A 13,631-nucleotide genomic window follows, 5' to 3' on the forward strand; every position below is an offset into this window, starting at 1 on the left:
GGGCAGGGCGGAGTTCCCTCTGCAGACCACGGCCGTGCATGAAAATATCTTTGGTATTCTTTGGTATATCAATGTGATTAAAATCACCAATGGAAATTGAGTGAGGTAGCGTCTTTGGTTCACACTATAAATAGTAGATCTTTACACTTTTTTTTCTTTTTTTTTCTTTTTTCTTTTTTTTCATTTTTTTAAAATCTTTTTTTTTTTTTTAAACACATGGAAGTAGCTATTTCTTACCTTCTGCTTCTTTGTCCACACTATTTGGGGAGTAGTTACCCAATGCACTGTAGAGCAAACCCACACCACAGTAATAACCCAGAAGGCCAAGTGCATCCCCTAAACAGCCTCTGGTATTTGAATGCACCCTAAACAACTAGATAGAAAAGGGAGCCGTGCTTTCTCTTTGTTTGCTAAATGCATAGTTTCATCCTGTCTGTACAAAGGAGGGAGGACGGACCGTAAGGAAAGTGTCCTTAGACTCTTTGGTATAGCAAAGTTACAGTTAACCTGCAGAGACGGTTCTTCACCTGGGGGAGCAATGGGAGAGGGCTGAGTCCAAATGCAGCAATTGCTTTCATGTTGTTCTGGGAAAATAATTATGTGTTTCTGGGGGACTGAGGAGCGTGACGAGTGGCAAGTTCTGTTAGAACTTGTGGATCTCCCCACACATTTTCTTTGGTCTCTGGAATGCTTAGAGACAGGAGTACTCAGCCCAGGGGCATCCAGAATTCCTCTATCTGGACAGTTACTGAGATCCAAGTTTTATAAAGTCTCCAGACTCCAAACATTCCTGCTGGCTTTCAGCAAAAGCTTCCTGTTATTTGAAGACCTGAATGACATATGGCCAAAAACACAAAACAAAACAAAACAAAACAAAACACTAAACAAAACAAAGAAAGAAAGAGAGGAAGAAAGTAGGAAGGTGTTTGAAGTTGAAGTCTGGTTCTGTTTGCATTGTGGGTAGTGATGAGGGATGAGCTCTTGAGGGGATGGTGTGAAAGGACTGAGAGGTGACAAGATCTGCTCTGGAGAACATGAGCAGAGCCATAAAACAGGAATGGAAACGTGACCTCTGAACGCTGATTTCAAAGCAAAGGAAGAGCTGTTCCTACAGGGTGTGAGAAGGTATTGCTTAGGGAAGCTGAGTTTATCTGCTACGGTTTCGAAGAAGCAAAAGTTTGGAGTATGCTCGGTCAAGTAAGAAAATTGCTCTTCAGGCTCTGACTTGTGCCCTTGTTTACGAGAAAATATATCTCTAGGCCCTGAAATTGTGTAATTGGTGCAAATTTAATGCTGGTATGAAGTCATCTTTGGTGTCAGCAAGTAGGGTAACTGGTTATTTCTCAGATAACCGTCATGGTGGGATTTTAAAAACGTAGTCATATTTTTTTTTTGAAGACTGTGCCTTCACAGTACCAAAATGATTGGCTTGAAAAAATTGAAACATGCAGTTGGGTTAATCATGGAAGTAACACGGTAAAAGCCAAGCTAAGTCTCAGGTTGAGTGAATCTTTTTTCTTTTCTATTTTTTTTTCTTGAAGTATTGAAAGTTGGTAAGACTGTGTAGACACAGTTAGGTTTCCCCTGAATTTTTAATTCCCTTGTTTTAAGTAAATAAGGCTATGCCCCCTCTTAAATTATAAATGTACTCCCCAGCTCACTCCACTATGAAGAGAGAAAACAATATTTCTATTTTTAGCTTTTGTTTATGCTACTGAAAACTTCGGCAAATCTCGAAGGGTGGCAATTTACTGGTTATTCATGATTGGACTAGAATTGTGCCATATTTAGAAGAAAAACTTTCAGGTTGCAATCTTGGGCGAACTTTTAAAAAACACTACGACAAAACAGCAAGGCGCCTGCTGATTTCCTTTGCACAATCGCCAGCGAACGGAAAGGAGACCGATGGTTCGCTGGTTCGCTTAGGCGCCTCTCTCTGGGGGCCGACCCTTGGGCCCCAGGAGTGAGATTTTGTGTTATATAATTTTTACATTTTAAAATTCGTTTGGCATTTTAGTGAATTTCAATGGACAGCTTACTATTAGCATAGCTTTCGGTGTTACGTATCTAGCTGGGTGTGATATTAACTGAGGGTACCCCATTCCTGACTTCCCTGTGCAGCGACTGTCTGCTCACATCAGTTGTAGTTCGGCCGAGTTCAGACAGAGTGTTTCTGAGTGGCAAATGATTTCCAGAACGTTGTGTTTGCTTCCTGCCTTGGTCTGTGCAGCCCCAGTTAAATGATTTGGAAAAAGTCAAAATTTAAAACTTTGATTAGAAAGCTTAGGTTTTAATTTAGGTCCCTGCCAGAGAGGAGAAGCCATGAGATAAAATTCCAGGGTTTTATAGCGAAAAGGAATGTAAATGCTTTGGATGCTATGCTTAGTAAAATGCATCTGTTAATTCTGAAAGAACCAAGTTTTGTGTGAGGCTGGTGCTCTGGCTTTTTCTATGCAGGCCTCCTATGCTCCTGCTTCTCAGAGGCACCTGTTGTTTTCCTGACGTCTGCCTGATGCAACATCTGCAACTGACAATCAAGTTAGTCCAATTGCTTTTTTAGGATGGCTACAAAATACAGGATAACTAATTGTTATTAATATTGATCTGCTGTCTTCATTAGTGTTTAGGAAGAATTTAAAAATAAGCATTTGGTGCTAAGTAGATAAAGCAATTTAAACAAAATTAGTCTAGGTTTTTTTTTTTAAGGAGGGCTTTTACTAAAAATGATCACTTTAGACAATTTTTAAAATTTAGTTATCTGTCCTGTTAAGCTTAGTTTCTTAGTGTTTATACGGGAACCTACTCTGAAAGGGTCCTCACATCTTCTTGGCTATGAGTAGATTATGCATTTTGTCTTTTCTCTGGGTCGGTGACATTTCCAGATTCCATGTGCACCGTGCCGCCCTCTCTGCCTTGGTGGTAACTGCTTCCCTGAAGCTACATTCTTCCTTGCCAGTCTGAAAACTCACGTCTCAAATGCTTCAAGAGTCATACATAATAGTCCTGAATCTACGTGGCATGTGGATTACAGCTAGGTCAGTTCATACGTATAACTTTACATAGTATCTTGTGTAAAAATAGCTTTGGTTATTAAAATCATTGCAATAAAATACCTGCACTATAATATTGTGTGTTCTTTGGTACCTGGGTGATATTTTTTTTTAATGGATGGACTCTTGTTTCATTTTTTTTTAAAAAATATCTGAACATTTCTTAACAAACAAAGAGAGTGCACTGGTTTAGGCGCCATTCAAATTTTCTTTGCTGGGTTTGAATCCGCATTTAGGTTGTGGGCCTGGCAGGTTCAAACACTAGGCTAGATGAGAGAAATCACACCTTCCATCCAATGAATTTAGAAATCCCACACTGTGTTGGTCACACTCCTCTGGTGCAACCCTTCCTGACCAGCCCTGCCTGAGTCCCTAACCACTGGTGGTGGCGGATGGGTGTGAGGAGACCTGCACACCCACCAACGCAAGATATTGAGACATAATACACCTTCGTGGCGTGGTGGGAGAGATGAGAATGTCTGATCTTAAAAGATGACCGCTCGACGGCTCAAACATTACTGTGCTTCGAGCCACGGAGCAGCCACGCACAGTGAGGCGCTCGGGTTGAAGGCGTGAGATCCGATGTTTTTCGATCATCGTTTTTCTTGCCAAGTCTTGCCCCGCTGAAGTATGTCTCTCGGAACAAAGTCAGAATGCAGGTGAGCTTCAGTCTTTGGTTTCTTTGGACTATAAATACCACTTTTATTTCTTCAAATATTTCTAAGTATAAACCTGCTATCTTGAGGTCCTGGTCTTTAAAAACTTTTTTTTTTTAAATTAAATTTAAAGCTTTTCCACCGAGGTTCGAGTCCGTGGTTCTTCCTTCATGCTTTGGTACAAGTGCTGGATGACGATGAGTTGCCTGAGCTGGAGCTGCCCTCGTCCTGCCACTTGTCCAGACTCCTCCTCCTCGCATTCATGAAGAAGTTGCTGACAGTGCTCAGCTCCAACCCCAGCTGCTGGGAGATGGTGATTTGTAATTCTTTGGACGGGCGCTTATTTTCCTTGAATATTGCATGTAGAGTTCGACGTTGAACGTCTGTGAAGACCAGCCTGGGCTTTTTGGGGGTGTTGCCTCTATCCTTCCCGTGTTCTTGCTCTTTCCTTTTGCAAGCTGCAAAGAAACATGGAAGATGTTTAGAACGAAGTCCCTCGGGGGGATTGGCCAGCCTTTCCTCATAACCTGCTTTTTGGTCTGCTGAGCCCTGACTAAAGTACCAAGGACGGCTGGGAAGAAGTGTAATAGAAGTACAGAGAGCTGAAGTATAGCTGGAATTTTGTACACTGTGGGTGGGTCCTGGCATCGGTCAGTTTCTGCACTCTGTCTTAGGTAGACCAGGAAGCTCCACCAGGCCTCTGGCTAAATGAACTGGTAGGTTTGAGTTTTTCTTCTAAAAGGACATTTAATTCTTTAAAAATTCTATGTGTGCCTGTGTCTGGGTATGTACACATTAGCAGGTGCCAATGGAGGCAAGGTGAGGGCATCAGATCCCCTGGAGCTGGAGTTAGAGGTGGTGGCAGACCTCTTGACACAGGTTCTGGGAACCGAACTTGGGTTCTCTGGAAGACCAGCCCATGTTCTCGACCACTTAGCTGTTTCTTTAGCTCCTAATTTGAATATCAGGGTTTTTTATTTTTAAAATTATATTTATTTATTTGTGTGTGTGTGCATGTGTGTGTATAACACCACCACATTCGGCTAAGCTCACCCTTCCCCCACAGTTGTAATTCTCTGAGGGGCTCTCCATCTCCTCCCAGGGTGTAAATCTCTGAAACACCGAGGCTGTCTCCCACAAACCCTGAGCAGAGACAGAAGCCAGGTGACAATATCTGTAGGGAAGACCTAAAGTTAGACAGTGACAACTGAGGAGTGGGACGCAGTTCTCCAGAGGTGGAATTCAGAGGACATCCTGGCAACCTGGCCGGGGTGGGGGTGGGGGGTGGGGGGCAGGGGAGTGGTGAGCTAAGGAGGAAAAGTTTAAAATACGTCCGGGTTTCTGGTTAGATGGTGGGGCACATAAAACGGAGTTTTATGAGGCTGTAATTACTTGTATGTAGGAGAGAGCATGTTGGAAGTGCTGGCTGGGCATTCTGCTAAAGATCTCCGATAGGTAGTTGTCCAGTAGACAGCAGGATGTATGGAGCCTGGAGTTCGGGGGAGAGGTCTGAGTGAGAAAGCCAGCGTTGGAAGTCATTAGGGCTCCAGGTGATAAATTAGACAACACAAGCTTATGGAAAAGTAAATGACAATATTGGGCAAAGCCTCAAATTATCTATCATTCAAAAGGCAGAGCTAAGGAAACTCTCCACAAAGAGACGTCCATCTTCCAGTGAACCAGGAAGCACATTGGAAGGACATGAAGAGGTCCTGGGTACTTGGCAGGATTCTGTGGACTGAAGATACCCACAGCCAGTGTTTTCCAAGTGGTATCAGAGTTGCAAGAACCTCTTCCACTGAGGTTCTGTGAAAGGAAGGTTTACAGGTCAAGAGCACTTAGAGAAGAAACCTTACCCACAGAGCCTCTTCCCCAAGACTCACAATGTACGCTAGCCTATCTGTTTCTCAGAGCCATTCAACCCAAACCCTTTGTGGTGGAGTATGTCTAATCATAAATCATATGCTACCCATCAGGGGGACATGGGTCAGTATATTTTGCCCCAGGGTTTCAAGAGGTGTAGATATTGCAAGGTCAGAGACTGGGAGGTGGAACACTGCCGGAGCCGGGACCTGGCTAGCCTCCTACCGCCCCCACTCACCAGGGCATCCTGAGAAGTGCAGGCTGGAAGGAGAGCTTAGAGCCTGTGGGGTTATTAGAGATGGTACCTGTAAGTGCTTATATCTACAGAGAACATAGCAAAAGTCAGAATTGCCAAATACGAAGGTCGTGGTACTAATAGAATAGAGAACAGACAAGCTCATGTGGAATCATAAGGTTACCAGAGGAGAAGAGGAACAACCTGCAGAGATAAAGTCATACTTCTGGAAGCTTATGTAGAATTATAACTGTTAGAGTCCTTGAGAGACCATATAAATGAGAGAAATACTTTGGGAGACATTGCGGCATAGAGACGACCCAGGTCAAAGCAGGAAAGCTGCAGCTAGGGGTCTGAGTCGCCACACATGCATGGGGGGTGGGGCATGAACCAGGACCAAGGGGCCAGGGACACTGCAGTGCAGGGAAGTACTCCCATAGGAAGGCACACACCAGATAGACACAGGCGGTGGGAGGGGGGCAGAACTGGGTTTGGGGGTTACTGAAGATATACGAAGTCCCAGTTTGAGTCCCCTCCAGGAAGGAGGCAAGCCAACGTGTATTCAGGATTCTGTGGGAAACTGTAGTGGGAGATGCCTCAGCCACACGGGTAGCTTTGATCTTCAAGGGTGTGGTCACTCACATGAACACTGTGCAGGAGGCGGAAGTAGGCATGGATTGTGCACGTTGGGAAGAAAGAGAAAAGAGCCATGTTTAGGTAGCACACATCTGTAATTACAGCACTCAGGGAACGGAGGTCGGAGGAGTGGGAGTTCACGGTGGGGAAAGGCCAGAGGCGTAATGGCTGGGGTCTTGCTTTGCTTACAATATGCGAAGCAGAGCCAAACATGTTTTGAAAAATATGAGTCTTCCGTGAACAGAGTTGTGAGGTCAGGTCAGTTTGGAGACGCTAAATAATCAAGTGCGGCTGTTATTTAATTCGGACGCCACCACTACCCCAAGCCTGTAACATAGGAATGTGCCAAGCTCACGCTGTCAGGAAGCCCTCTCTGCAGGGAATTTTAGGACTTGTTTCCCTTGGAGGAGTGCTTCTCAATGTGGTTGGCTGCCTTTGAGCTGGTCTATGAGCTGTTGCTGACCTACAAGATCATGGCAGGAAAGTGGGAGTGGCCAGGAAGGACCGTTTATAGATGCTTGCCATTGTTGGGATATTCAAGCATGAGTGTGTTGAGTGTGTTCCTCCCAGTTGTTTTTCCCATATTCTAGAACTGCAGGGATAAGACACACGCAGTTCCTTACTACCTAGACTTTAAGGCGCTTTTCCCTGGAACACAGTTTATGAGCATGATGTGTAACGGCACCCCAGAACTAGCTCGGGGCCTGTGTCTTAACACCACCTTGTCTATTTTCCTTCCTTAAGGACCCAAAGCTCTATCGAGCCTGGAAAGTGTTGACTGATGGGGCTGGAGATGGCTCAGCATTAGGAGCGCCTAGTGCTCTCACAGGGGCTGGGAGTTGGCTCTCAGCTCACATCCGTTGACTCACAGTTGCCTCTAACTCCATCTCCAGGAGATCGGATACCCTCTTTGGGCCTCTGCAGGCACCGTATTCAAGCATGTATACCCACACAAGACACGCATACAAACCCATACATTAAACATAAAGTAAGTCTGAAGTGTTGGCTGAGTTGTGTAAAAGTTTACCAGGAATCTGTCTGGGAATCTGTGGGCATGGATATTTTGGCCTGGGGGACATTTACAAAGTCAGATGGGGAGCCAGGTGATGGGGGCACATGCCTTTAATCCCAGCACTTGGGAGTTCAATGCCAGCCTAGTCTACAAGAGCTAGTTCCAGGACAGGCACCAAAGCTCCACAGAGAAACTCTGTCTCGAAAAACAAAAAATAAAACAAAACAAAACAAAGCCAGATGGACATGGAATACTTGTTAGATAAACCTGGTCTCAGAAGATACAGTGGCTAGTCCTGGGCCACTAAAGATGCAATTCTGTGCAGGTCCCTTATTGTTCTTTTAGCCTAATGTCCCTGTTTACAGTGGGTTTCTTACTTCCCAGGATGATAATCAGTTTTTTTTTTTTTTTTGGTTTTCAAGACAGGGTTTCTCTGTGGTTTTGGAGCCTGTCCTGGAACTAGCTCTTGTAGACCAGGCTGGTCTCGAACTCACAGAGATCCGCCTGCCTCTGCCTCCCAAGTGCTGGGATTAAAGGCGTGCACCACCACTGCCCGGCTGATAATCAGTTTTAAATAAGAACAAATGCGTAGATGTGATTAAAACCTTGAGCTCTTAAGTAGTGCAGAAGTTTGCAAATTAGCAAACACAGGGCCCTGAGTTCAATCCCCATCACTAAATTCTTTTGCATATGAATTTACCATGCTTTCCTTCCTCCTTTATCTATCTATCTATCTATCTATCTATCTATCTATCTATCTATCTATCTATCTATCTATTTTTGTTTTGTTTTTCGAGACAGGGTTTCTCTGTGGTTTTTGGAGCCTGTCCTGGAACTAGCTCCTGTAGACCAGGCTGGTCTTGAACTCACAGAGATCCGCCTGCCTCTGCCTCCCAAGTGCTGGGATTAAAGGCGTGCGCCACCACCGCCTGGTTCCTTCCTCCTTTAGTCAGCGTGCTAGACACTGGGCTCACGTCTTTGCTGACCTGAGCTTCTGTTATGAACCCGACAGACCCTGGAGACCTCTTTCACTGAGCAGAGAGCACAGCAAGGCCTCTGAGGACCCTGGGACTACCACTCAGAGCTGAAGCTCCTCTTCTGCTTCCCAAAGTCTATTATGACCTTAATTAAATAATGTCCAAGGTCATCCTTCTCTCTGTCGGGGTGGATAGCTCCTCCAATGACTTCCATTGTACCATCTACGACCTGTATGGATTTTCAATTCCTTGTTCTTATTGTTTGCTTGCTTGTTTGGGACAGGATTTAATTTCTTAGGCTGATCTGGGACTCACCGTGTAACCGAGAGTGAGGATTGGAGATTCTCCTGCTTCTTTCTACCTTTCGAGTTTGGGGTTCCCAGGAATATTTGCCACCACATCCCATTTGTGTAGTTCTGGGGATCGATCCTAGCTTCATGCATGCCACAAAAGCACTTTGCCCACTGACTGCATCCCCAGACTCCTTTGCGGTTTTTGGAGAAGAGCAAATAAGCCATGAGTCATGTGGTACACACCTACAATCTGTCCAAGGCCATACTGGGCCACAAAGGGAGATCCTGTCCTCCTCCAATGAACGAATAACAATAGCAACAACAAAATAAGCCAACAACAGCTCTGCAATCAGCTAGTCCAGATTCAATCTCATGCGGATGAAGGTGGTAAGGCAAACGCTTGCTCCTCATGAATCATGAATACAATAGAATGACAAGCAACACCGGCTCCATTAACAGCTCAACATTGTGTCTTCTAGACTGCTGAGCCATTAAAAATAGAGACTGGAGTGATGAGTCAGCAGTTGAAGGCTCATGCTGCTCTTGTCGGGGACCTAAGTTTGATTCCCAGAGCCCGTGTCAGGTGGCTCACCTCTGTACGTTTACCTTTGGGGCACCTGTAAGCTTTGCTCAAAGGCAACTGCACGCATGCACACCTACACATAGACATCCACATAAATCTAATTAAAAGTAGTCAAACCAAATCTTAAAGTATCTGTGCACACACACATGCGTTACCGTGTGTCCTTGCTCTTTGAAGCTGAGTTTCTACTTTGGCATTACAGTTGTAGACCGACTGTTTGAATGAGCTGGTTGGTGTCCTTAATATATCTGTCCCAGGGTTGGCTGGAACACAGCAGAGTTGTGGATAGGGAGAAGCTCTTTTTCAGGGTGTATGTGCTGTAAATTCAGAGGGGTCTGCGGAGGGCCCATCGCAAGAAAAGCACGCCTGTGCCAGAAGCCTCAATTCTGCTGCAGAGCTAAGAAAATCCTTCTACCAACCTGGGCCAAGTTCTTCCAGGGAAAAAGTGAAATGTAGCTCCGTTACCTGATAATACCAGCAACCACCATGACCGTGGGGCATGGCAGGCAGGGCAGAGCCTATCACATACTGACAGATCTCTGTGTAAGGTATGGACAGCTTGAGCCCGGCCTGGCGGCACACGCCTGGAAACACAGACAACACTTAGGAAGTTGGGTTGTGGGGATCGTTGAGGGCGGCAGGCCCAGGCTACATTACAAGATCCTGTCTCAACCCTCTCCCCAACCCAGAAAAGAATGAACTCCTCAAGAAGTATGAGTTGAACTGCCATCTCTTGGATCCGCTGGTCAGTCTCTCTGTTCCCTAGTCCCTGTCTCACTGTTCACGTACCTCAACCTCAGCCTTAGTCCTGTAAGCAGAGAGGAGGGTGACGTGAGGCATACTAGGAAAAGAAGCCCTTTTAGCATCCACGTGGAAGAGGAGAGATGGGGAAACTGAGGATTTTATGTCCACATACATACACATAATTTAAAAATATTAAAAAAGCCCTTCTATCACTGGGAGTTCAGTAATTGGTGTGGTTCTACAGTTATGATGTTTGTTCTACAAGTCAGTTAAGATATACAGCTGACCTGATGAACCACATGCTTACTTTGCATTTTAGCTCACATAGGCCTATTGTGAATTGTAAAATTTATTGATTCGCTTTTTATTATTAGTACTATATATTTTGTAGTATTCATAACAACTAAAAGTGACACACACACACACACACACACACACACACACACACACACAGAACTATAAAAACTACGCTTTCCCGGGAAGGGAGATGACTCAGCAGGTAAGAACTTTTGCTCTACAAGCATGGGGACCTGAGTTTGAACCCCAACACTCACGCAAAAAGATGGATGTGATAGTATATGCCTGTAACCCCAGTGCTGTGGAGGCAAGGGAATTGCTGGGACTTACTGGTTGCCAGTCTAGCTCCAGGTTCAGTGAGAGACTGTCTCAAGGGAGTAAAGAGTGACAGAGATGGGCATCTGATGTCTTCCTCTGGCCTCTGAGTACAAACAGCATGGCTGTGCACTGTTGTGTACATAAATGTATATGACATATACGCAAAAGTTTTAATTAAAATAATCTCCTATAGTTAATTTCGAACAAGTGAAGTCTGCCTTGTTTGTATTTCTGGAAAGACGCCTATATATCCACACTGCAAATGTCTATAATATGCCAATAATGCGCATGAAAAATGAACTTCACCGAAGTCTCCTGAAGCACAAGAAGAAAAGCGCAATGACTGCTCTACCTCAGTGTCCAAGCATCTTGATACTCGGACCTCAACACTCTTCATCTTTCTCTCCTATTGCCCACCCACTCACTGCCCACCACGTCCACCATGCCCACGCCCACCATACCCACCATGCCCGCTGCACTGCTTGGAGGCTGGGCCTAGATGCACTAAGCACATTCGTGCTTCTACACCTTTGTCTACACTGTTTCCTCCAGCCAGGATGCTTGTTTCCCTTCTTTCCATAGGAAGAATTCCTTATACAGCTAAGACCAAATTCCCGCATTTCCCTTTCTTCTACGCCTTCTCTGTCCCAGGGAAAATTGTTGATTCCTGTGATAACAGAGAACCTCACAATAATCTCTCCCACTAGAGTGGACACAATCTGTTATATAGAGAAGAAGAAGAACGAGGAGGAGGAGAAGGAGGAGGAGGAGGGGGAGGAGGATAAGGAGGAGGAGGAGAAGGAGGGGGAGGAAAAGAAGAAGAAGAAAAAAGAAAGAAAGAGAAAAATAAAAAGGCTAGACCACAGATTTTAATTTTTAGGCATTCTTGTTATATAAACGAGCTTGATGTGGGCCTGTATAAAGTAGAGACACTTGAGACAAAATTTAGTATCAAATTTCTAAAATCCTTTTCCTGTGCAGTTCCCCTTGAAACAGATTACCACTACTGAGGGGCTATTTCTAAAGTGGCACTAGAAGAATCAGCGGAGGGCTGGAGAGTCAGCTCAGTGGTCAAGAGCACATGTTGCTCTTGCAGAGGACCTGCATTTGAATCCCAGCACCCCAGTGGTGACAAAACTGTAACTCCAGTCCCTTCTGATTCACTACCCTCTTCTGGCCTCTGCAGGCACCAAGTGTACACACACACACACACACACACACACATGCATGCACGCACACGCACACATGTGCGCAGGGAAAACACTCTTACACATAAGCTAATAAAATAAATAAATCCAAAAAGAAATAAGGGAAAAGAAATCAGTAAAAGTCAGCTGAGTCCTTGTGGAGAAGGAAGTTGAGATGCCCTGAATCAGAAGGCAGTTGAAGGGCAGGCAGGGAGCAAGTGGGCAGGATGGAGCTGGAGAGGCAGAAGGTGCAGAGGAATTAAGCTGGTCTGTGACCCCAAAGGAGTTGAGAGTAAAGTAACCACACCTGACACAGACAGTGTGTGCAAGTTGAGGCTCCTAACCCCAGAAGGCTAAGATACACTATGATCGGCTTTGCTAAGTCTGGAGCGTAACGATTAATATATGCCTAGTTAAGGGTACAGAAGAAAACAATTGGATTTTTTCCCTCCTAAACAGGGTCTTTTGTAGCTTAGTTTGACCTTAAGCTTGCTATGTATCTGAAAACGAGCCAGAACTTCTGATCCTTCTGCCTGTACCTCCCAAGTGTTGGAATTACGATGTCCAGTTTGTGCACTGCTGGGGGAAAAACCCAGCACTCTACCAACAGAGCCATATCTTTTTTTAAATTTTTTTTTATTGAAGAAAAAAAATTTCTGCCTCCTCCCAGCCTCCCATTTTCTTCAGGTTTCATTCTGACAAGTTTTGCCAAGGAGATTTCTTCTCTAAGAACTTGATGGAAAAGCCCCTAATGGGAAAAAAAAGCCCCTTTCATTTCCTCACCCCTAAGTCTTTAGTGTTATCTTTACTCTGGGTCAGCATATCTTTAGACCAAGAATTGGAATCGTGCTTGTGGACAGCACTTATATGGTTCAGTGGGGTTTAGAAGAAGCCAAGTGATGCAGTGGGTACGCTTGATGGAAGAGCTGAGAGTTACTCCTATCAAAAAACAGACTTGGAAACAAACCTGCTACAGGATCAAATGAACATTGTGTGTGTGTGTGTGAGTGTGCGTGCATGCACACGCACACATGCGCACAATGCACACAAACACATATGAGAGGAATATAATGATAATTGGGTGTCAGACTTCTGACTGTAGACTGAAGGATATATAAATAGGGCATGAGGAACAGCAAAAAATTCATGGGAATATCTCACAAATGTGTGGGTGCAGATATTGATATAAATTTATGATTTTACACACACACACACACACACACACACACACAGAGCCATTAAGATGGCTCAAAGGGTAAATGAGCATGTCATCAAGTCTGAAAACCTTAGTTTCATCTCCAGGACAAACATGGTGGAAGGAGAGAACTGGTTACTATACGTTGTCCTCTGAACTTTACCCAAGTCATGTCATGTATGTATGTTTATGAGTACAAGCATATACACATAAAATAAGTGAATGTAACACAAATATAAATGTTAATGGTATTCATGAATGCGTCTATGCATAGCTATGTGTATATATTCTTCCCAGCTTTACCTGAGAGAGTGGAGAAAAAAAGCCATGCTAAAAGCTCATGCATACATAGTACTCAGCTCTTCTCAGTCGCTAACGCCTTATCAGCCAGCATAAGCCACGGTTCATCAGAGAAGGGGCGAATCCAAAGCTTGGAGAAAGGAGGGTACTAGATGATCTTGGAATATCTTTTTTTATGTTGGAAACTTTTCAAAAATAATGAGAACATGTCACAGAACATAGAAAGGGCTCACATCATCCAAGGATGTTAAAGGGACTCCCATCAGTCACATCTGGGACAGCTTG

General features: G+C 44.6%; 1 protein-coding gene across 1 annotated transcript in view; it reads right to left on the reverse strand.

The window, feature by feature from the left end:
- Positions 1–871: 871 nt before the first annotated feature.
- Positions 872–13,631, reverse strand: part of Onecut1 (one cut homeobox 1) — a 31,357-nt gene continuing 18,597 nt past the window's right edge. Inside the window, exon 2 of the mRNA XM_075965258.1 lies at positions 872–4,164. Within this exon, the coding sequence (XP_075821373.1) occupies positions 3,875–4,164 (290 nt within the window). The 3' untranslated portion in view covers positions 872–3,874. The remainder of the gene's footprint in view (positions 4,165–13,631) is intronic.

Source organism: Microtus pennsylvanicus, chromosome 3 (genome assembly GCF_037038515.1).
Source record: "Microtus pennsylvanicus isolate mMicPen1 chromosome 3, mMicPen1.hap1, whole genome shotgun sequence".
NCBI classification, from domain to species: Eukaryota; Metazoa; Chordata; class Mammalia; order Rodentia; family Cricetidae; genus Microtus; species Microtus pennsylvanicus.